General features: G+C 41.7%; 1 protein-coding gene across 1 annotated transcript; it reads right to left on the reverse strand.

The window, feature by feature from the left end:
* Positions 1 to 608: 608 nt before the first annotated feature.
* On the reverse strand, positions 609 to 22,554 carry LOC124177703 (UDP-glycosyltransferase UGT5-like). The gene is made up of 4 exons (XM_046560371.1): positions 21,042 to 22,554; positions 16,340 to 16,559; positions 1,728 to 2,155; positions 609 to 1,667 (listed from the first exon to the last, which is right to left on the reverse strand). Exons 1-3 carry the CDS (start codon positions 22,120 to 22,122, stop codon positions 1,828 to 1,830), a joined length of 1,629 nt encoding a protein of 542 aa, XP_046416327.1. The 5' UTR covers positions 22,123 to 22,554; the 3' UTR covers positions 609 to 1,667; positions 1,728 to 1,827.
* Positions 22,555 to 26,156: the final 3,602 nt, after the last annotated feature.

Here is a 26,156-nt window from a genome sequence, read left to right on the forward strand (position 1 = left end):
TCCAGATTATTTGTCGTCACCTTAACTCGACTGTAACAGCAGCCATGCTGGGAAAAGTTACCTGCAAGGTTCATAAGCGCTATTACTTTTCGTCGAAAGGTATTCACTGTATTTTTGCGAGAGTCGGCTATGATAGACGTCGAGTTGTTCGCGTCGTTGGTGATTTTTCACATTCGGCAGCTAAGTGCATGATATACTTCATCGCTAATAATTTGAGGTTACTTTACACTTCAGTCTTGAAAGATTTTCGAAAAAATCAGTTGGCGATATTCCGATAGATAGCGCAAAAATTGATTCAAAGATAAAGTAGAAGAGGAAAAAGATAAATTTGCGGCAAGGACCAGTAAAATTATACCTCAACAAATTTAGCATTTCATCGACAAAAAATATGTTGAGTTTGTTCAATGGTATAACGTTAGTTGGTATTAAATATGATTTCTTGGACGCAAGTTTAAAAATGTGATAGAAATCGCTTGCGTAAATAAACTTGTCAGCCAAACATACAATTTTGTACACATACTAATATAAATATATAATAATTTAAGTTCATTCTACGCCTTCATCCAGTATCGAATAAAGATAACTATGATATGAAATATGTAACCGTGTGCAAATAAATAATCACTATTTATTATATCCATATCTTTGCTTACATGCACATGTAGATAATAATTAACACAGTACCACCTCTACAGCATATCTATATCACGTGTTTCTGAGCAGATGTAGATGTGATTCATATCCAGATTCTGCGTATTGGTGACCGACATTAGTATTTCGTCTAAAAATAACCCAAACAAGAATAACTCAAGATAAAAATAACCCATGAGAAAAAATTAACGAAACATGTAATTACAATAAATTAAATTAAATTTCAAGTTTGATATTTTTGTTATGAGTTCTTTTTGTTTGAATTGTTATTTCTGAGCCGTCTGGTCCTGTAGCTTCGATATCTTTTCTTCACCATACATCGGAGTTAGCATACGCTGAGTTGAATTGTTTCCGGGACTGAAAAAGTACGGTTCTAGAATTTGAAACTTGCTATTCAAGTGATTTCTACAGTTTTTCTTATCCAATTTCTAACTCTCAGTAATATGTACATAGATATATTTTTACCCAGACCTTGTGCATATATACGTATATACACAAACAAAAACAAATTTTATTTGGGTTCGTATTGTTTTTAAAAGATGGGCGATAATTGAATGCTATCTCGAATAGACATTTAATGAGTTTTTTTTTTGTACAATTTGAATTTCGTAAATTCATAGTTTTACGAATTTATGAACAGTAACATGAAAACCGCTATTTTATACATATATATTACTGAAAGTGAAAAATGGGCTAAGAAAAACTGTACAAATCACTTGAATAGCAAGTTTGAAACTCCAGAACCGTACTCTTTCAATCCTGGGTGAAATTCAACTTGGCATATCGGAACTCCGACGTAGGAGGAAGAAAAAAATGAGGGTCGACAGTCAAGCAACACATTTTAATACCTCACCCTGACACTTGCGCGGAATATATTTCCTTATACGCGCAGGATATATACATACATCATACACACGCTTATAACTATAAAAGGCGTTATCGAAACTTCGATGACAAATGTACTCTCCGATTGTTCCCTTTTTTTTTTCATTTTTTCATAAACAGCGGGAAGTTTATCAAAATCGGGAAAACAATTGTCCACGCGGTGGATTCTTCAAATAAATTAAAAACGTTTAATTTATTTAAAGAATCCACCGCGTGGACAATTGTTTTCCCGATTTTAATAAACATTTTTAACGAGCTGTTCAAACTCCGTTGACAATGGATCGTCGATTCTCAATTCCTTTTCTTGTTGGTTTCATTTTTAGTCAAGTCGTTCGCCTCGGACGTTATTCCGACTTTCTTCACGGGCAAATTGAGCGCTTTCAAGAGGCGTTTAACGGCAAAAACTGCAACGAATAGAACGGCCAGCCCGGCCAGAGAAAGGAAACCGATTACATCCAGGAGATGGTACTGGTACCAGGACAAATTGGCGGACGCGCTTCGCAGGAAAGGCCGACCTTTGCCCCTCGCCACGTACTCGGCCCACCAAACGGCCGTTTCCAAAGCGGAAGCTGGCCGGTCTCTGTAGGCCTCGGAAACTGCCCGAGCGTTCCTGCGGTAGCTGGAAATGATATAAAACAAAAATTTTACCATACTGCAGGCTGAAGAGGGCGGGATTTCAGAGGTGAGAGTTCAAAACGAAAAGAGGGCAATTCAACATTTTCAACTAATTAAAAATTCTCCCAATCTTCTCGTTCCTCGGAGCGCAATTAGTGGGAGTACATAACGTGTTATGTACACCATGCATATAATATATACCTGTATATTAATGTATATATATATATAATGCAGCGAGTGTCGAGTTCGGAAGTATACACAGTCACAGCAATATCTCTCAACTTGCAAATTGCTTCCCAATTTCCAAGCTCCGTCCCCTCAAGTAATTCAAAAATACTTTATTTACAATTCCGCGAGTTGAGGTAAAAATCCAGGAAAGAAAAAGAAGTACAGAAGGTAAGGAATCATGCTTTCTTTTCTAATAAATATTAAATTTCTTCCAACTCTTTTTGCGATGTAATTTACCCAACGAAAACACCAGAGGTCAAATATTGCGATTGCTTACGGATCGTAGCAGCTGCGTATAATTGCGCTAATACGTCGCATGTAATATTTTCGCGAACATCGTTCAGCGACTGTTACACAGTTGGCCACTTGTTTAAGCGACGTGGAACCGAAATTCGCATGCATTGCTGGATTTTGGCAGTATAATATATACGGTACATTTAATTTCGTTTGTTACATACGCTTCACGCATTCGCGTCACCGAGCCATTGTACTATAAGTAGGACATTCGGCATCGGGGCATTATTCCGGCATTATTCCGAAAGCACGGCAGTCGAGTCGCACAATTTGGAGAGCTTTATGGATAAGGGAGGTAGAGAGAGAGAGCGCTAAATTATCGAGAGAAAATACACGGTGTATGATCGATATTTATTTTCCCACCTTACGCTACAAAACACCGTATTTCCGCTTCTCCTTCTTACTCTGTTATTCATCGATTCCTTATGTATTAAGTATACGTCATACGAATCGATTTTCAACAGGTTATGATTTATACAAGAGACAATTTATAGGCGGGACATTTTTCGAAGCTTATAAAAAAAAAAAAAACGGACAACCTTTACGGCCCTGCATAATAAAATCATATAAGTTATCGGAATTGGTGAAACAGCCAACGCCTTCCTTGGTAAATTGTCGTTCCTTTTGCGTCAGACGATCGTATGATCACATTTTTCAAATATTTTATTTCAGAGTAGCTGGACGGTCGACGCGCGCTTTTTGGTTCGTTGAAAAGAGGGCAATACGTGGCGGTAAAAATGTATCACGTTTCAGGAGCCTCGGGATATGTAACCGACACCGCTGCGAAGAGCCCAGCATCGATATTCCATTATATCCATTACGGCATGTGACACTAAATATTTCTTCATAATTGCGCAGGCAGAAGAATTTCGCGAGTCTGGCTTTCGGCTTGGGATCTTAGAGATGGGAGATTATCCCAAATGAAACATACGGGATGAAATATTCAAATTTTTTATACCTCGAGTCGTGGCGCGAAGAAAGTTAAGAAAACCGTCAACTTTAGACTCGAAGACGAAGGACTGCGAAATGCGGAACGGCGCATACAACGCAACGGAAAATACCTTCTTGCTACACTTTGAGTATTGTATGGTTTGAAATCAGCATAAGGCAGAATGCATAAAACATTCCGTTTCACGAAACGTACAAAGGCAAAGTAGCAAGGTGTGTACAAAACCGCGGATAAGCTTAGCATCCCACTTTTTCGTTCACGGGCCTAAAACCGCTCCGATGAAAGAAAAAATGCTGAAGGCTGAAGCGCTGATCCTCTCGCTCTGAAAACACAGTGCAAAAATGATAACTCGAGAGCCGAATGAACGTCGAGTTTGCGTATATTTTGCGGGTGCTTTTTACTCACGGGATTTATTTGATACACTCTCTCTCTCTCTCTCTCTCTCTCTCTCTCTGTCTCTCTCTTTTTCTCTTTCTCTGTCTTCTGTTTTTCCAGCTTCACGTAATCATTTCCATAAGGAAACACGCATCGTCACGGGAAAACGAGGCTATTGGATAAGGAAGAAAAAGAAGACTCGAGCATTCCTGATATATTTATCCAGACATATATTAGGGGATAAAATGTCGAACGCTGGGGGCGAGTCGAATACGCTGTAACGGAGACACGAAACTGAAACGTATTTCCTCATCTTGACGTACTTAATTTATTTGCTCCAAATCACTGAAGCGGCAGACGAACGATACAGTATATTTTTCATATTTACGCTTTATCAAACCAGCTGTACTTGAATCGAAATCTGCGAACGGGAAAGAAAGAGAAATTTTTTGCGAAAAACGCTTTTACCCGTCTTGGAATTTCGTCGTTTCAACGCTGAGTTTGCAAAAGCTCGACTGGAGAACGCGATCAGAAAAATTTTCGAAGTACTGCCCTACCTTTCCGGAATTTCTTAATAACGTAGTTTTATTACGGCTGTTCGTCACAATCTCTTCAAACGTAATCAGGTAAAGGCCAGACGGAATATAATCTCAGAGACCCTGCTTCTCACTGTTGTTGAATGCAGTCGAAGTGAAGTCGCCTGTTGTCGCAAGATGCAGTCCGCAGTCCTTTCAAATCTTCTCGAGCATTTTGCAATCGCGTTATTCCCGGTGAAATTCTTCGTTTGCGATATTACGCCGCGGCTATCCTGGACGTTTTTTTCTTGAGCTTGATTTTTTGGACGAAAATTGTGTAAGTACGACAAAAATCGGGATACGTCAGAGATGTGTTTAAATCGTAGTCTAAAAAATCACACTTTTTTGCAAAACACGACTCTTATTCTACTCAAACAGTGAAATCAGACCAAGTACAAAACCTGAAAGCTAAGGAAAACCTAATGAAAGTTTTTCTGAAAAACTATCCACTTCACTTGCTTACTTTCTAATTATCAGATTGTTGTTTCCGATCTCAGAAATTTCGGAACACATCCCATAGAAAATAACTGTCACATAACTAAGCCTGTACTTTCCCCATTTGTCAAACGTAACTGGGACTGGAATAATAGCTTCAACACGAAATAGGATTGAGCTAAGCGTATGATATTAGCGATCCTCTGAAAGCGGTTGTTCATAACAAAGATTTGCTCGGTGGAAGGCCTAACAATATGAGCTAAGGAATGCCAGGCATTCCTATTGTTTAATAAGAACGCGGAATCCGAGGGAGATTCAGCTGCATCCAAAAGAGGAAGAGAGTGACTGACAAAGAAAATTTATTAAGCCAAAGCTGAATGAACCAAACGTCTAGAACCATGTACAGCAAAACCGACAGATGAATCACAAGAAGAAGTGCAAAGTAAACGTACAGTAAAATAAAATGAGAATGCTGTAAACCAACACAATAAGACAGACTTAAACATAATATTGAGAGTGCGTAAAAAACAGTTCAAAATAATTATGAAAATAATGATATCAAACAAACATAACCGGCTCACTCTTATTTCCACGCACACATATCGAGAAGCATACCAAATATAAAATAATACTGCAAACATAAATGTCTCACATGCAATCTCCAAACAATGCGATGGACGGGTGTCCTAAAAATAAAAATAAGCATAAGATAAGATAAATACGTGAAGAACAAAATCAAGCTGCTCACTGTCAGTTCACAATGATGTATACAGAGAAGCGTACCAAAAGAAAAAGAGAGAGAGAGAGAGAGAGTTTCACCGTAAGTCTTTAGTTCCGTCGAAAATTAGGGGTACCGAAAGTTTTGAGCTTTCTACGATTAACCGCGACCCTCGTTTCGCACGCGGGTTTCGGGCCCCGATTCGCCTCGACCACCAGACCTATATCGGTCCAGAGCACACAATTTACCAATCACTAGCCTCGATTATCCGTGTTTACCTCTGCACGTCGCGAATCAACTGAATCCAGGTGTTTGCGCCCGGGTTCAATTCGGCGGTCGGCAGAGCCTACATAATTATTTCGAATTAACCCCTGCAGGCACTCGTCTCTCTGAAAGAGTTTCCGCGCACACTCAATTTCCACTGACTTTTAACACGTTTTTTATCGTACACCTTGTTTCGAAATCTCTGAGCGCTGCGCGGTAAAAAAGCTAAGACTCGATCAGCAGGAAAACTTCTTTTAATCAAATGTTTAACAAACATTAGTCATTCACTTGTACTATGGACAGTTTTCTCCGCGAACTCTCTCTCTCTCTCTTTGTTATACTTTTTCCTGCAGGATGCAATTTTCATTTCTTTAATTTGACCTCAACCTACCGACAACCACAGCGATACAAGCTCGTCTGGAACTGGTCCAAATCCGTCGGTGGTAATCATGCTAGATCTGACATATCCCGCGAAGGATGTGAGAGTAATCGATACCCTCAGAGATCTCAAATCCGTGGAGAAATATCGTGTTTCGTATACATTTGGGGTGCTTCTCGCCCAGTCACAGACGTTTGCAGAATTTGATGGAGCAATGGCGAGATCGGAGATCAGTGAAGCCGGAGGAAGGAATGATGTTCTTGTATTTCCATTAATCAACGACAGGGGAGGAGAGATTCGATCGAGCGAAACAATGTAACGATATAGAATGTTGTCTTCTCGGTAAAAGTTTCGCGATATTTTCCCTCGAATCGCTCACGCCCCGCGGCATAGGCGGTCAGAGCATGATGAAATTTATGTGTTTTGATAATGCGGATCGAGGGATGGGCCAAGGTACAATATAATACGTAATCTATTGATTATATTGTATTATCATCGACGCTCTTCGACCGGACGTACCATAAATTTTTATTTTCCCTTTTTGTCCTTTTTCAACAGTATTTCTTTCTTTCTATTTTTCTTCCTTCCTTTCTTTCTTTATTCGTCGATTAATCCAAGGAACTGGAACCTTACACCTAAAACTCTAACTCACTGTGTCATCGACAGACTGCAAGCTGCTGCTTTTTCTTTCTCTCCCCTGAGAAAGCCCGCCATTGTTTCCGCGTATTATAACGCAGAGCTGCGAGGGTCCCGAAAAACTGTTGAAAGCCGCCGAAAGCGTATGTAGTTCGGTATTGAAACGGAGAATTTTGCAAATTTGAAACACTGCTTGTAACAAAAAAGCTCGTCCATTGCAATTTACCTGAGAATTTAATACGAGTAACAATTATAGATGGCATATTTGTGATTTACATTATTATGATTCATAACCCGCTTGATTCAACTTGAAAGTGAGTTATAAGTCCTTAGATCGTAGAACACACCTACAGGAAAAATTTATGACCCATAAAGTGTGCAGGAATCTAGACGAGGTTCAAGATAAGCCGTGAATTTGAATAAGAAAATTAGCTCAAATTGAATTAGAGTGAATTAATATTTACATTATTTTTACATGTGTCCAGTAAATAACACGGCTGAATTTCACATCGAGCAAAGAATGAAAGTAAACAGGAAAATATCGCGTGCAGGATTATAACCGCGACGGAGTTAGAAAATCGCGAGTCATTTCTCGCTCTCGTTTCGCCGGCGCAAATTATGGACGAATAAAATCGTTCAAGGATCAACTAGCCGCTGCTGACTCCGAGGTTCTTATTCCTGGCTTCCTACTCGACTCTCTTGGCTCTCGGTTCGAGTATTCCTCTAACGACGGCCATGACTAGTGGCTTTTTCCCATTGTACCAGCTCGATACAACAAAGCCGTACGTTACAGGAGGCAACTAGACATTCGTTTTGCGATACAGCGAATATAGAAGAATAAACAACAATAGCCGGGGTTGCGGTTGTATATTGTTCGAAAATGCACCGCGCTTTCCTCTCTGGAGAATATTCTGGAAGACTTTCCTAGGATTAGAATAATTTATTCTACGATTTCTGACTCGCCAGTTTATCCCGTGTCCGCGAACCGACGATGAAAATTTTTGCGAACGTAAGCCGTGCTCTTTGGATTACACGCATCGACCGTCACGTGCGCGGCTGGTGAGGAAAATTGGCACGTGAAATGGGAATAAAAAAGGAAAGTTGCCTCATCGAACGTTTCAATTTTTAATAACGGATAACGGATTGTGATCAACGCTAACCGCGCAAATCACTGTATGCGAAATGGTAAAAAATTAGCCTTGGAAATGATATTTCGCTCGTTCTCGATGCTTCCTGTGCAAAAATTGTGCCAAATTTAATACGTGATTCGAAAACGGTCTATACGCGTAATCAATGTTTGTTATTTAAAAATATCTGGATGTTAATCATAACGAAAGGGTTTAATGAGAATTTCCAACGAGACTATTTTCTGCTCGCTGCGGAACTGTCGTCGCGTTTCATTCGACTGCATATTTAAATTGACTTCTTTATTCGGAAATAAAGAATTGCAAGAGTTTTCATGCTTATCACAGCGGTCAATATGAAAAGAATACTTGTTTATTGTGAATAGAAGACCTACGTATATTCAAACAGGTGTGTTGTAGCAAGAAAATTGTAGGCAATCTTACAAATTGATTCATCGAAGCGACACGCTGGCCCGGAAGTACGTTTCGGGCGGAATGGCAGGCAAAATATTGAAATTTGTCACGATTACACATGTTCGATAAATATTAGAGCTGAATACTCGCATTGATTGATAGACTCTTGTTACTCCTATTATTATTGTAATTTTCACATACAGAAATGGAACTTGGATTCGATACAACGCTTCCGTATAATACTGATGATATTTTGGTAGGCTTTCGATTAACGAAATTCGGGTCGAACACAATATTGCAACCCTTGTACAGGCTCGAGGCTCCAATCCAATTAGATTTTTAATAAAAGTTTACCCATCATGCTTCGCGAGTCACGTTCCAGTTGTGTCCCAACGGGTTAAGAAAAACTCAACTTCCGAACGTGAGGTGAACTCCTTCTCTTTTCGGTTTTTCTCCGCTTCCAATACTTGACGTCTATTTGATCTCTACCTTTCATTCGTACGGTATAAAAGTATATAACATAGGTACGTACGAAAGGTACGCCAAGGTCACATATCACATTCTTGATATGATATCAAAAACGCAATATTAAAAATCTTGGTACGGCAAAATGAAAACGTGCGTAAATTATATGCGTGATTGATGATCGGTGAGTTTTTCGATTCCATCTGCCAGGCTGCAATATTGTGATTCATGCAATTTTTTCATATTCGTATCGCGAATTTGCTAACGAAAATAAATCGCCGTTTTAATTTGATATACGTTTCTCCATATACACCTGAACAAACTTTTTATCTGCCAAAAAATATCTCCAGCCTGTGCCATTTGAATATCTGATAAATTCATTCATCACGACTGATATCATCCGAGCGATATATGCGTGATTTTAATTTCCGACGTTTTGGGGTTGTAAACAATGAAGTAACATTCTATAGTTCTCAGGCTATAAAATAAAAAATATCCATATAAAACGTATACATCCACCGGGGTAGGTAAAAAAGTTTTATTTCATGTATTTAAACGTGATATTACATCGTTGGAAGCAAACAATAATAACAATAATAACAATAATGCTAATAACCCCTGTGACGGATGCAGAAAACTCAGTCAACAAGAGAGCGGATGAAGAAAATTAATACAAAGTGTGGAACTTTGTCCATCAGACGATTTTTTGCGTATAATATACATACCTATGTATGTGTAATATGTATATACATTTTATCGGCTGCTGGAGTTCTTTCGTCCTTATCGTTAGTATTCTTTTTGTTCGTTGGGTAATCGAGAAGTTATTTCAATGACAAACAAGTCAATCTATACGAACGACTCTTTTCCAATTTCCGAAGACTTTTCTGCCTCCCCTAATATTTTATTCTTATACATATGTGTGTGTGTCATGGGAAGAGTAAGACACAAGCCGCGAAAATCCACGGCAAGAGTGTACTTTGTTACACTCAATAACGTTGCAGTTACGACAGCCGATGGAAAAATACCCGCGTTTATTAAAAGTTTATTACGAATGATTCAATCGCTCCCTGATTCTATTGTTAAATTCCTGCGGTGTATATTTCGTTACGGACATTTCGCTCGTTAATACACTGCGCACTGCGTCAAATTGACGAGGCGGAATATAATGAGGATAAATTGGTTACAGGCTCAAGACGAAAGGAGCTTGTAGCCGTGGGATGAACAAGCGGCAGAATGAAAGACGAAGCTGTTGTATAAGTCGAATTAGTTAGGTATAATTGAATGAAAAATCGTTGAAGTTAACCTGTTTTACATCACGTTCAATTTCTTACTTTGATCTTATTTTTAATTTCCATTCCGCAAATTATATACGTATTCAGAAATATTTTTCGCACACAAACATTTCTCCCGGAGACAGTTATAAAATAACATACTGGCACAGTGATAAAAGTTTGATCGATTTTTCAAGCATATCGCATAATTATTTCGAACAAATTTCTACAGTTTATCTTTGTCAATTTCCATCGAATATAATAATTGAACCGCAACATATCGGCTTGACAAATTTTGATACCTGAGACGAATGGAAAATTATTTCGTATAAATTGTGCGTTAAAGTTATTGTAATGATTAGTTTAGTTGCGAGTAATAATACTTCGGTCCGTTTGATAATTGTAGGACAACATGCGGTAGATATAGAAAAACAAACACAAGTAATTCGTGAATTAAATCGCGCGGACAAGTTTCCGCAGACTTTTATACACCGTTTGCTATAAAGCAAAGGGATGATTTCTGCCCGGCGTGGAATCGCTCAGTTCTTCGGCCGTTTTCAGTGGAATTGAACGGCTTTCCGTTGCCAAGCCGCGGAGAGCAAAAGTCAAGCCCGGGAAAATATTATTATTGAGAAATTTTCTTTTTCCATCTGACAACCGGGATAAAGGGCCAGCAAACTAAATTCTGCAAAGCGTATTGTGTCCGCCCGCACGAGAAGATCAATGATCGCGTAGTGTTTTCGCTCTAGCACCAATCTAACCAGAGGCCACAAATATCCAGACCGAATAAGTATTCCGGTTCCAAGGGGGCGGAAATCTTGGCGACGCAACACGATACATAAAAATGTCCCTTCCATCGATTCTAAATTATCGCTTGCCGTGACGTAACCCATTCCTGATCCTCTCTTTTTCGGAATTTTTCGAGCTTTTGCCTCTGCGTCGTGGACATCGACCGTCGAGGTAAATTTCTTTACATGTATAAAGAAAACATTGCGTGATGATTTTCCTCATGCTTGGTCATTTCTGCATAAACCGTCGGGTGAATTACCTCAGCTGTAGATTCGGAACCGAGGCAGAACACTCTGGGAATTGCTAGGCTTACTTATTGTTAGTACTTCGGTTATTATTAGTCCTGGTCTCACTCAGAAGTCTGTATATAGCCTCACTCCGTTAGCGGGAAACGAGGTCCTCAGCGTAAATATCCTTATACACCTTGAGTCCAGCCTGTCATCGTAAGAAGGAGAGTGAGAGCGAAACGGCGAGGGAGGTAGAAGATGGCGTAGGAGAGAAAGAGAGAGAGAGGGAGAGAGAGACGGGCAGGGAAGCAAGGCACGTGTAACAACCGTCTGGAGTCGATACAACGGAGGTTCGTGCCACGGCATTTCTGGTAACTCGCGGAGAGTGGTATACCCCCGGCCCGAAGTAGTGGAAGAAAGGGGATGAAAGTAACGATAATGGCGGGAGAAAACGCAGTAAGAATTACTCTGTGCGGTTGGGACGAGGATGGGGGATAAATGGAATGCGATGGGATGGAGATGGCTCGGATGGAAGAATAAATAAATATAGGGTGTGAAGAAGATGAATTCTTCAAAAGCGGCACGGCCTTCTCCTCATCTTCCTCCTTCAGTTTCACGCGTTACGAGCTCGCCGCAAAGCCAGCCGATTTAAACTACTTCGGTCCCGCAACTGGGTCTGCCAAGATTTTTACCCCCGGCGTATTTCCGGTGCCAAAGTCATTGCGGGGGCGGAAATATTTATCGTTGCACAAATTGCTGCCCGATCAAACTGTCTTGAGGTCATGCATTGCCGTTGTATCGTTAAATTTTATCGAGGAATGATCGATTCGATGAATCGATGAATCGTTACCGTATTATTGACGAGGATGAAACGCAACTGCGGTGTTGAAGAGGTGATTTGGCTACTCTTACCAGTATCCTTCAATTCTGATAATGGCTCATAATAGTCGGTTTTATCAGTGAAACGAAACTCGTTGTATTGACGTACACGCTTCGTCATCTCCTCCGTATCAATAATACCGACAACATATACAATATACGTGCAGTATTTCAAGAGATTCATACAACGACTCCAATACGCTGATAGGGCTTGGTTTAATTCCTCGGCAGCGGATTTTACCAGCTTAATAACGATTACTCATTAGCTAATTAGGAACATTAGCCGATGTGATTAAATTCAAGTTTTTTCCTAACCCGACTAAATGACAAGAAATTTTTCTTCCAGTTTTCAGCGTCGTAGAAGTCCTATCATTTGGGTACCTGAAGTCTAAGATCCGACAAGTAGTTACGACATCGGTGCAACCGGCGTGCCTCAGAGTAGCCTGCAGAAGGAATCTGCGCACCGAAAACAACTGTCAAAGAGTAAATCGGGACGATAGTAGTAGTTGCAGATTTACAACCGAGGATTGGAATTGAAGCTAATTTACTCGAAGGTTGTCGGAGAGGGGATCGCCCGTCTCTATGCCGAGCTGGTATATATACTTGGGCCAAACTCCGGCGGCTGTTACTCCTGGCAGACAGTGCGCAGAAATGTCGAGTCCGCGTTATATACCTATATACATAGATCCGCACGTCTTCTCCCGCAAATAAATTTCCAAAGACGTCACGGTGCGAGAGGCGGAGAGAAGAAGAGAAGAGAAGGTGTGCGGCGGTGGCCAGGCGCGTAGTTACGTATAATACAGGCGTTTATACCGGCGGGTAACGAAACGGGACGAAGGAGACTCGCGACGGAGAGAGGGCGAGGAGAGAGGAGAGACGATAAAGGAGAGAGGAGAGGGGCGGAAGCGAACAACAGGGCAATAAAGAAGGGTGTCAGGTAGCGCAGCTGGGGGCTGGGGAGGAAAGTAGAGAAGGAACGAAGGTTGAAAGTCCCCCGAAACCTCCGTGCGCAGTACGTTATCCTTCACCCGTAACCGAAGGAGAGCGAACGGGGCCCCTCTTTACAAACTACCCAAACTTTGACTATCAATAGCAGTCTTACGGAGAAGCGTACTCTTGTAATGTAATGTAGCCGGAGTTGGCCAACGTCCCTGGCATATTTAGGACCGTCAATGGATCGGAAGCTGCATAGCTGCATTAAACCGAATCATCTAATTCCGTTTCCGCTAACGAATACCATCCGTTCGCCGCGCATATTTCATACAGCAATTTTAGCCAGAGTCCAGAAAATCGATATTATTCAGCGACGACGCCGATCAAAGAATATACTTTTTTCTAATTACCATCACCGCAAAGATTCGCCGAAACAATTATCCTAATGAAATTGAGTGATCCTTAAAAAGCTTCACAAAATTTTTACAACCATCTACAATCATGGAGAACGTTTTTTCCTCCCCCCCACGATTCCACTTCCCTTATTATCAGCGTTACATTGCGTGGTCGCAATACATGCATGGCCATTTTCCGAAGGTTCTTAATTTGTTTACCACCGCGGTTCAGCCGTTGTATTATATCTGATCGTCGGCGATACCGGTACGAATATCCCAAGAGAGATGAAAACCGTGACTGAAAGTAACGCCGTGAGCTAAACGGAAATTTATTTTCCCGCAAGGGAATTCCGCCAGCCACCGATCGCGTGCTGAACTATTTTCAATAACCTGCAAGTCTGCGGTTTTTGCATCACGTTCGGTCCCCCTGGGAGACCTGGTGGTTGCGCTGCGAACGAAACGAATTATCGTGATTCTTGTTTCAAACCCGATAAACCGTTCGTCGGATGCCAGTAATTAACTATTGAATAGCACTCAAATGGCCGACCCACTCGACGTTTTTTACACTCGCGAATAAAACCCCCGTGAATTGTCTGCCTTTTTTCCGATGAGAACTGGAATAATTTTCAGCAGCGTAAATTCGCATGACCCCAAAACTTGATGAAAGATAAATTCGAATTTTTAACTTCATCTTCGCATTGTGCAAGGAAATGATGGGAGGATGTGAAAACGGCACCCGAGTCATAAAATATTGACGCATCGCCCGAATTCACGTGAAACTATACGGTTGACCCTAAGTAAATAAATTTCCTGTCTGAACAAGTTGCCCATGGTCCCGTTCGTTGAACAACGCGGTCATATTAAAATGGTTCAGGGAAACGTAAACATTTGAAGTACGAAATTAGTCGCCATTCCTTGCAGAGGAGTAGCCGGTGAAGTTTCAACGAGGATCAAAATCGCACTAGTCGGTCCCCGTCTTTTTCCACGACGCTTTTCAAATCAGCCCGCGAGCTTCTCGATGCTTAGGAAACTTGGAGTTAAGGATGAGGCAATTCCGTCCTAAACGTAACTCGTAGACATCGGAAACCCTCATCGAGATCCCGTCGGAGCGAGAAACTGTTAAATTGAATCTGGCAGCGGTGCAGCACTTCGACATTGACTTTTGCTCGCAATTTCCGACGTTCCGCTGCGGGACTGCAGCGTCCGTGAAATATGTCAGCAAATTGAACCTGCAAGTGTCAGGATCGTCACAGACAACCGTGTGATATAAAACCCTCTTTAAAGTTACGTCTCCATCCGTTGTCTTCATCTTTTAATCATAATTTCTTTCTCTGACGAGCACGGAAACTGAGTGGCAGAAATATGTTTTATTTTTCTGTTGTTTTATTTCATCCCCGCTGGATTATATGTATCATTGCATCGGGAGTTTGTGAATAATGCAGCTTTTAATTCAACCTAGCGGTAGCACGACTTTACGATGTATGTATGGGTAGAGCTGCGTGGGCGATCGTTTCTTGCGCGATTAAATTTTTACATGGGTTGGCGAAATTTCCCATGTGGGCGTGCACCCTGGACCAGAGCCAGAACTCCGAAATAACCCTGGAACTGTCCCGAAACTTATACTCGAACCACGAAACCTTCGCCCTCGACGAACCAACTCGACCGAGTTCTGCCGTACGGGGAATTTTATCCCCATATGCCGTGCGTTTCACTCTTTTTGGGGCGGAAAAAAAAATGTCTGCGGAATCTGCGGTAAATATTACCCTTCACACTACAACGTACTTACCTGCCACATTGAAAATAGAAAATATTCACCCCGATACCGAGTGAGATTTCATCGCGAGCGAACAAAAGAAATCAAGCACCCAGTTTTTTACCGTCCAAGTAATGAAAAACTAGCCCTACTCGAGGCAATTCAGCGTCCTTTCTCACGGCAATGATCCTTCCGTCTCCGTATGTGTGAGCTCGATACAGAAGCATGGCTGACTCGCGCCTCTCTGCCCACGCTGATTTTCGACGATCTCTTTTCTACGCACGTGCTTCCACGTAAATCCTCCAAGCATTTCGTCTCTCTCATTTTTTAACCCCCGTCGGTTTGTACCGTCAGTACGGTGCTCAACTCTGGACAAAAACATCGGCAAAGACTCTCGAGCTTGCGAGCATTCGTTTCTAGAATTGCAGTTCTGCCGCAAACGTTGCATTCAACGTCGTTCGATGTTAATTGATTGGCAGCACAGGATCAGGGATTCGTCGTAATGAAGAGTGCTTGTCTCAGTCAATTGCCATCAAACATAAACAGTGGCCAAATTCACCTCCCCAAAAAAAGTGTAACCTCGTTTCAACCTTAAAAATATTCAATGTTATACCTATTCCATCATCTGCGGTAATACGATGTGAAATTGTTCACCCACGCACTGAGACAGCGAGAAAAAACAGCCAAGTTAAACCCAACGATCACGTGACTGCGTACTGTAGTATATAATATATGCCTTCAACCTTTAATATAATATAATACCTTCGTTCCGAAGTTAGCACAATTTCTTCCCAAATTCCCTTCGCAGCACAGCTTGCACGCAAATTACGGTTGTACTCTCATGTATTATCGAACGTTACAATATCACGTGTATGGTGAAATGATTCGACGACACGTGTCAGATTATAAAGTCCTGCGTCCAGAGTCCGGGCAAGTATAAATCATCGCTGTTTATCCACGATGTGCGAAATAGCTCATTAGCCTGTGATAATGTGAATTTGATAGGCGAATGTTCTGTCATTCCGAAAATACGAGATTCGTTTAATTTCGGAACGGACCGTAGATGTATAACAATCGGAACTCACCTCGGATTGTTCAGTATCTCGTTAAGGGCGCCGGTGAGGGTGTCCACCGTGATATCTTCGTACTGGAGTATTATCGCAGCGCCTCTCGCTTCGGCTGCTTTAGCGTTCCCGTGCTGGTCGCCGAACATCGGAACCGCGACTATCGGAACCCCGACGTAAATCGCTTCCGAAAGCCCCAAGAGTCCCGCGTGAGCCAGGAAACCTTTGACGTTTGGATGAGCTGCAGTGAGAAGAGAAAAAAAGAAAATAGACTTTCGAGTCGTTTCGCATTCGGTAATATAATCTTCATCAGGAATGAAGCGAAGTCATGCATAGGACACGGATTCGTCTTGGTTATAACGGCAATTGATCAGGAGTCTGCGGAGGTGGGGTAAAAATTAGAGATGCTGACATAATTCCTTTGATGTCTCGAGGGCCTGATCAACGCCCCATCGACGTGTCGCGGATGCCGAGTAGACAAGAGAGACATGCATAAGTTGATCAAAGCTCGATCATCTCGTTCCCTACATTTTTATTACACTCTATTACTTATGCATTCGCGTCGTCGTGAGGAAATAGTAATACAAGTCTGCAGTAGAGCTGATCAATGAAATTGAAGACAATTTAATACACCGAGATCTGGACGTTTGAATAAAGCACCCTCGCTATCAATTTCGAGAGGAATGTAGAACGGGATATGAAATATATCGTTATCCTGTCGCTGACTTACTGGAAAAAGCTCATTTTACAATCGTGTAAGCCGTGCTCTGCGCCGTTATTCCATGTTTCGTATTCGATGTAAACGGAGACGAATTCTTTTCACAAGATGTAATCGGTTCGGTATTATTAACGGCGTTCCGTGTCGGTCGAGTGCTTGTGCCGCAGTTGTTTTCAACAGTCTGGGAATAACTTTGTCGTTATTAATTGGAGGGTATGATATGAAATTTCTGCATCGTGGTATAAGGCCACCGTTAGGGTTTAAGCTGGTCGTTTGTTCGACATTAATAGGGGCACGAAGTGTGCTTTAAAAGAGGTTAAACACCGAGACGCGAGGAAATGTCTGCAGGTGGATGAAAACAGGTGATTTCAAGAAACACGAGGAACCAGGAGCGAAGGGGATCGCGAAATGAGATAATAAAATGAGAGAGACGCGATTCGACTCGCGCGGTGAACACCGTACATTTTCTACCCTGCAGCTGCCTTTAGTCGTATAACTTTGGCGGGATTACCTGCCTGCCCTGAATGTAAAACTACAATATCGATTAAACCTGAACGAGCTGTAGTGTTACTCCAGCCAAGTTCGGCGGAGGTGTGGACACACACCGGCTGTTTGCTCGTTTCGGTTTATGGTATAATACTCCGGATATGGCTCCGGGGCCAGAGAAGAAACCCGACGCGGGTCAGCCGCCAGCTATGTCACCGAGTCACGAGCTGCAATATTGATTTTTGCACAACCGGTCGCCCATAAATATATATTAACTTTGCCAGAATATTATCCCGTCATCGTACGTCTCGTGTAAATTTGTAACAAATATCAATTTCCTCCTCATTTCTGTCGTCCAAAATTTCATTGAAAAACTTAAGCCTCCGATTGTTTAGTTTTCTTTGTTTTTTTTTTCCCCCCCAACATTTGTTTTCCAATCATCGAACAAATTACAGTTAGGATATCGAATCACTTGACTCGATGTAAATATCTCACCCGAATTACATATGGATTATCTGTTATTATACTGTATACTTTACATCCAGGATACTTGTAGTAACGATAGACGTTGTCTCTTATCGGTATGGAGTTGTGATATGCAGGTATGTACAAGATAACTGTACAGCGTTATCTCGTGGCATTTGCAAAAACAAGCGCAACCTATCGTCAGTAGACAACTTAGTATCGAGCCAATAACGTAGCTTACGATTAATCGCGTACACACGTTGAAAAACAAATTTTCTGGTTGTTAAAATAAATGCAATTAGTGCAACTTGTGTGTCAAAATGAATGATAAATTCTAAATCTTCTCGCAACTTGGATTAGAATAACCGATTGTTTGGAAAAAAAATAAATCCTTGGCCTGTCACAATTTAGATACAATTACTGGAGATCAGGTGAAACATGATTAGGTACATGTATACGGCTTTAATCCGAATTACAAATTTGTCGTAATCGATGACAAATTCGTCATTAAGTCTACTTGATTGGCAAAATTTTATTAATCTTCTGTTTGCAGATCGTCGAATAATGGTTATACGCGGATAAGCCGTGAAGAAATAATCGTTTGCTCGTGACTATTTATTCAACCTGTATAAAGTAAATAAAATTCTATGTTCGCACCGAAATGGAACATTGACAGAAGCTGAGCATGAAATTTAACGCCATGCCGAAGGTAAAACGTAATTTTCTCGAAGGACATAAATCTCGCTAGGATACCGTTCCATGTATGCGAGCTAAAGTTGTTAATAGGATTGAAAATTTGCGTAGGTATAGAAATGTCGATTCGCAGAGTGAAAATTAATAATTTTCATCCCTGAGGTATATACGGCGTCGAGTTTGACGTTAGATAAATGATTTATGATTTCATTAGGCCGTCGGTTGTAAGTCGCGGGCGCAATTAAAGTTACTTTTCAGCTGAACCGCAAAACTGGTTGCCCAGCCGAGCTTACACAAACTCACAAAGTATCGTCAAGCGCGATTTTCACTCAAACAGTCTACCAAGTATATTATGTATGTAACATTTTGGCAAGCGGGCTTAAACCGCTCAAACGAATTCCAATTTCTAGTCTCACAACTCTACAACTTCTGACGCACGAAATTTAATGAACAGAGCCTCGTCTTTCCGCCGCACACTAATTATATTACCGTTTGTCTTTAACGGTCGGTTAAATCGACAGCTGAATATTAATTGCCGAGCCTTTCACCGCCCGCGATGCTTTCAATTGGTGGTGACAACCCTTTTATTCGAACTTACAAACGAAGCTCGTCAATCATCCGATCACCCACCGACCGTTACAAAGTTATCAAATCATCGCTTCTGTATCGTTACGCCGGAAATCCGTAACTTCGCGTCAGCCGATCTCATGCTCTCCGCACTAATTGATTTTCACGCTGCTCGATCTCGTGCGGGGAACTGGAAGACGGAAAATCTGATCCAAATGCCGAAGATTACAATGATGAAACGGAAGAAACGATGATCGAAAGTTAATTAAAATCACTGCCGTTATCGCTGTAATCATTGTCAGTGATTGCTGAAATTCCCGTTGCAATTAACTGGAACCTGGTTGAAACAATCGCCTCGGTTTTCACCGTGGTAAAAAGGCGGCAGACCACATACAATAAATACGTCTCGAGTCCATCTGATCTGAAAGTATCTCACGTAAAAAGTTGGGTCACAAGGGGTCATCCACCTGACATATCGAAGTTCCGGTTTAGCAGACGTCGCGACCTTTGTCGATCGGAATCGAACACATCAAAGCCGGAAAGTCGTCTCCGCAGCAGTGGTAAGCCTCGAACACGTGATAATTTGCTCGAATCAATATCGACTTGGAAGACCTTCGGTTTCAAAGCCTCGCGCTAATATCGTGAGTTAGGCATGTTTGGTTAGGGTAGCTTAGCTCGAGGTCGGCGCGAACGCGCGACGGTTTCTGGCGTCGGGATTGCAACTAAACTAACACAGTTTGCAACACGGTTTAAGGGTAAAGTTTGACGCCACGTCACGTCCGGGCGCTAGGAAAGCGTCAAGCGGTAAACCGCGGTGTCATCCCGTAGTGTCATTACTGTAATTACCGCCCGGCCACCCCCTTCCCCTCACCGCTTTCCACCTAGACGACATTTTCCACCACGTTGGAATTTCAATCGCAATGCAAGGGGGCACAATCGATACCCTGCGCGTGTGTGCCACACACACGCAAACACACATACACACCTCACTATGGGTGCATCAAGTGCGTCTCTTTCTCCACGTTTGCGGTTCGTTTAGTTTAATTTCATGTTCACTAAACACCATTACTGGAAACCAATGGATTACAATCGGTGCACTCATCGTAAAGTAATTGCTTCTGAATGATTTACAACTCTCTTCCAACAACTGTATCGTTCGTTGAATTCTCGAGAAAAAAGAAATATCGTTTAAAGTCTGATTAATCCGTAATCTGTTATGACTGATTGGAAGGATTCCTAAAAAGATGTATAGTACTTTTATCGCTGCAATTTCCATTGTGATGTAGATTCTGACTAATTGCGAACTCCGGCTGCCGGAATGCGAAGCCAACACATAGGTATGGATCTACAGATTCTGTTGATTTGAATAACCGCAGTTTTAGATTGTTTTTCATACCAAAAACTGTTGTGATGACAGTATGATAACTGTACATTTGTTCACGCGACCCAGTGAAGTTAAGTATCAAAAAGTCTATCCAAATATTCACTTGCTAGTAAATGTTCTACCGCCGAATTTCACAAAAAAAAAAAAAAAAAAACACCACGTGCAAAGATGGATTGCGTTCACAAACGTGCTGGCCACGCAGTGTAGAGTTCAATGCCATTACGACCCGGTGACAAGCGCTAGTCCTGCCACATAGATATATTATCCTATTTATATAACGGTACGCATTTAGAATTGGCCCAGTTGACCCGAGTGAATGTAACATTTTAAAGGTCATTGTGTCTTTGAACCGAGTGTCAAGCAACTTCATGCAAGAAGCGTTATAAAAAAAAACATGTCTAATAACTTACACAAAACGTCGAACTGCGGTAACCATTGCCGGGTCATCAGGTTTTTCGGCTTGTTGGGCAGGTCGTCGTTCTCCCATTTCCAAAGAACCTTCTGTTTCAGCCTCCCAAGCGCCTCGACGATCGTCGCCAGTGTTTCATTTGGCATCGACGACGCTCTCACCATCGAACCCCAGCTGAAGTATAGCACGCCATGCTCCGCGGAGTCCAGAAAATCTTGTAAATCTTTGGGCAATGGCTTGGCGCCGCGAATATGCACTCCACCGATCTCGACCACACTTGGACTGAGCGGCCTTGCACCGTGTAGGCTAAAGTGCGTGTTCACCATCAGGGCTGTCATGTTGTTCGCAATATCTTGAAGCGGAGGAACTCCGGGGCCAAAAGTCTCCTCCACCAGCGATTGCATTGGTCTTGTGAATATCAGATCGTAGGCGATCTGTTCAGCCACGATCCAAAAAGTGTTCATGACTCGTTCGAAGAAGGTCATACTCGGCGAAACAGAGTGAAACAGACCAGGAATGTAGCTTGGATTATCGGGGTTGTTCAAACGATTGTTTACCCAGGGTATGATCGCGTGGGACGAGAGTCCTATGAACGGAGCTTTGAACTTGTGCACGAAACCGAGGAAGCAGTCGGTGTTGAACGACTCCGTCAAAATGAGATCGAATTTTTCATCCGACTTGAGAAACTCCTTGACAGCGGTGGTTCTTAGCGCACTATAGCAGGCTATCTCAGCCATGTTGTGGAGCATTTTCAGCTCGGAGACAATGTAAAATATCGAATGATCGAGTTTCGTCAGGTCAATGACGTTCAGGAATATCGCCGTCGAGTCACCCAAGCTTATGTCCCTGTAGTTCGGGATCCTGTCCTTCCGCGGAAAGAAAGAAAGGACCGTAACGTTGTGCCCTCGGTGGGCCAGCTCCTCGAGGATCGGTAAAAATACGTCGAAGTGACTCTTTCCCAGGTGCCCGAACACCCCGAGGATGTTGAACCTTTCCCTTATTTCATCACATTCGCACGAACTCACCACGCACCCGGTGACTATCACGAATAGGCACAACAGTTTAGCGCTGCAGCTCTTCATCTTAACATGCACTTTGAGACGCGTCGTTGGCTGAGCATCGGTGCGGCAGAACCGCTCTGGTCCAGTACAAGCTCAATGCTCGACTGAGGTCAATTATCGTCTGGCAAACCGTCGCAGACTCTGCTGTCGAGTACTTTTCAGGAGGGCGTGTAGCCTCCCCCCCACCCGCACTATTCGGTAATCGGTTGTTATTCGTTATCCGACGACGACTTCTATCGGCGAAACTTCGTCATAACGTGTAAATAACTTCGATCTTCATTATCAGCCGCGTCGCGCTCAATAACGATAATAATTAGACACCTACAACCATACCGAGCAGATTTTGAATTGTAAATTTTTGCCTCACTTGTCGCTTCTTGTACCGAACACAATCGACGACCGTTATTATTTCTTTTTTATCGCGAAACAACGAGTTCCGTGGAATATTTAACCTATCAGAAATCCTTGTATCTAGTCGATGAACGTGTATAATTACTTGTAACCGGAGTTGTGCTGTATCATCTTTCTTCCCCCTGTCAGATTCGCGTTACGTGCCACTCGGCCATAGGTATATCTTATTGCGAACCGAATAGTTTCGGTCTCTCTCTTCAAGCTACGGCACTGGCATTGTTCAGCTGTTACGCAACTGACCCCGCACATGGAGGTTCTTATATTAGCATCAGTGAAGTCAGTGTAGAGTGTCGATTGCCAAGTCTTAGGAAGTCGTCGAACCGAAAGTACTCCGAAGTTTCAATCGCGAAAAAAAATTTTCTGACATAGTAGGTTTTAAGTACACTCAACTAAGGGACGCCATGAATTTTGCAAACCAAATTATGACCACGCCCAAGTTTCGACAATCAAATCGCATTTTCCAGGTGAAACTTGGACTCAATTATGACGTTTTTTCTTCACAGCAGCATCAAATTCAAGGATGAGTAAACGCTACGAGTAACACGTGACACGAAAAATGATACAATTTATATCGAAGAACGCGGTTCACGTACTGGAAACCGGATCGTGCCATGTACAGCTAAATTGATTCTTTGATGATCTGGACTTTGAAGATTGAGATTGAGGGTGCGTGACGCGACATATCAGGGGATATAGAGGGATGAAGTGGTTATCGGAAAAGTTCACTGTCTTTAGTTCATTGAACCAATAAGTCTTAAAAAGGACCAGCATTGTTAGGCCCGGAACCTTCCAGCGCGACAGGTGCTGCATGGTTAGTGAGATTATTGAGGCTAGGCGATTGAATTGTGATGCACCTCTTAAAACACATTTCTGAAACAAGGTTGTCGCTCGTGATGATCATCCGCTTCAACCGAGTATACAAAGTTTAATTGCAATTACAGGTGCAGGGGGAGGGACGGCGAAGGGTGAGAACGAGAGGCAGTAAAGGGGGCTGTAATTAGTAATTATCAGAAGCACCGTATCGTTGAGGAGTTTCTTCCTGCCTCCAGCTGTGTAGATTATACACGGTGTAGTCTGGAAAATTTACTTCCAAATTGAAACTCGCTTGTACGCCCGTATGTTCGGTACGAATACAATTATCGGGTTTCTCGGCATACGCCAAAAGTTGATTGTGTAAAGTGTTCTTTTTTTTACACTGGAAACAATTACACGATATCACCTCTGTATGAGGCAAACGTTTTCACTGTAACCTAGTTAATAGTCTTTTATCGACTAAAGCAGTGTTTTCCATCTTTTTCAATTCTATCTTAGATTGAGAATGCGAGATGTTGTTTTTCTCGTTCTGCACACTTGACAATTATATGAATATACAGTTTTTAGCTTATACATTCTTTGTCTTTTCTTCCCTGTTTTTAAGCACTTTATGCCGCCGAATCCTTCTTCTTTTTTTTTAATCTTACGTTTCGCACTTGGAGTTGTCACAAGTTTGCACGCAGAGTGTGTGACGATTAGAATCTTAAGTTCACGGCCTTCGGGTTATCAACTGTGCAGATTTAAACATTGAATAGCTCGGTACGTATCTACAATAGTGAAATCAAGCACAGTCATTGCCGCTTTGATATAAAACGTTATCTCGTTTCCAAAGCATACGATAAACTACCGATAGTGATTCCTATCTAGAGTCATGTGATCTTTGTCGAGCTGATCATAAATTGAGTTTGTCGCGAAATCAATCGCAATACGCGCTATATTAGCACGGTTTATCAATTTCAAGTGGATTAGCGCGTTTTTCTAAGTCACCGCAGTTGATAAGTATGCGACAACACAACGTAAAAAATATGAAAGCGTGTTTCCTTCTCGATGTACAACATTTGCTCTTTTTCGCTGCACAGCAAAAACCCAGCTATACCGCTTTACGATTATACCCACTGACTTTCATTCAACCTGCCAGTTTTTGCTCGTGCCATGTAGTACGGTAACTAATCCAAGCCAACTGCCGCGAGTGATTGTGTCTTAAAGAAAAACAGACTTACCCACGTATGTATAACGATATTCAGAGCGACGGTCAACAACGGTAACAAGATTCTTTGTATCGAATTCCCTGAGAGAGCACTGACCTTATCGATCAGAGGATAGAATCTAAACCAACGATAAATTGACATAGGATCGCTGGCTGAAAGTGATTAGAGCAGTTTATATTCCCACCAACGCAAACCTGCAGTCTCGTATTAGTTGCGTTAGATCTTTCGATTCACCTGCAACGTTGACACAGCTATCTTCGACTTTGATTTATCACGATTTTAACAATTATCGTCGTATAAGAAAACAGCAAAGTCAGGTTGGTGCAGTGGCAGCTAACGTGGCTCCAATTATCGACCGCTTAACAGAGACTGCCAGTGAAACGTGTACACTGCTCACTAATGTATTCTCATAACAACACAGGCACAGAGATTCAAGTTGCGTCATTACTGTATTCTCACTTTTCAAACACATTTCACATATTTATATCGGACAGTAAACAGAGCGCAAGCCTGGATGACTTGTTCTCTTGACAATATCTACAAAATTAGAGAGTGGGTACCTAAAACTTAACAATTGTACCATTGAGTCAACATCCGTTGGAGGCATAAGCTGTGACTCTATTAAATGATGATTCAAAGTCTTTAGTTGAATTATATACGTTTGCAAACCTCGCACATTGACACGTACCAACACTAATAAACAAATTTTTCTCTCCACAATAGTTATTATCGTTTCGGATGTGTCTTCCCGAAAATATTTATCACCAGCTTAGGTATTTTAAAAATATATCATACTTAATCGTAAGTGAAGGTACTTAAAACATATACATATATGTCCCTACTTTACAGTCACTAACTTACCTATTTTAAATTCAGCATTTATGAAAATAAGATCATAAAAATAAAATCATACGAGGAACAATTCATGAAGACATTTTTCGTCGCTGACGAATCATTTATGAAGTCTTATTAGACTTGGAACGTTTTCCTCATTTTCATCAATGCTGAGTTTAAAATAGATAAATCAGTGACTGTACTTTGATTCCTTGAAGTTTTGGGATGTTCAAAATCTGATATGACGACTCTTCGCAATCCAATGTGAATCCGATCTGTCAGTATAGATCATGCTTCGACGGAGTAGCGAAGTCGTGACAGACGGTTCAACTTGAAGTATTGTCTCGTACTCGTACCATTCTCATTTTACTCGCTAATGCGAAACGTGTTCACATATGTACGAACATTCGCGTGCGGTGTTTACCAGCTCGTCTCTACGTCGAATCTAACCGCTTGCACGTATCACAATTTCTACTCCCGCAAAATCATATCTCAAATGCGAATAATCCACGTATTCTCTCAGTTTTGTAAGGCCTAGATTGTCAATCATTGTGTCAATAATCATCAGCTACCTTTGATTGCCGTTCCGCTCACTCACTTTACAATATACCAATTATATATATAATACCAATTTGACAGGACGAAGTCATTAACAACAATCGGGCTTCATTGGTTATTCGAATGATTTCATCAGAATTTAGAAATCAGTTGATCCGATTATATACCGCTTTGTCGTTTCTTCCCTCCGATCTATATCTTCGACCAAAAATCACGGTATTTCCGTCAATA

Source organism: Neodiprion fabricii, chromosome 3 (genome assembly GCF_021155785.1).
Source record: "Neodiprion fabricii isolate iyNeoFabr1 chromosome 3, iyNeoFabr1.1, whole genome shotgun sequence".
Lineage (NCBI taxonomy): Eukaryota > Metazoa > Arthropoda > Insecta > Hymenoptera > Diprionidae > Neodiprion > Neodiprion fabricii.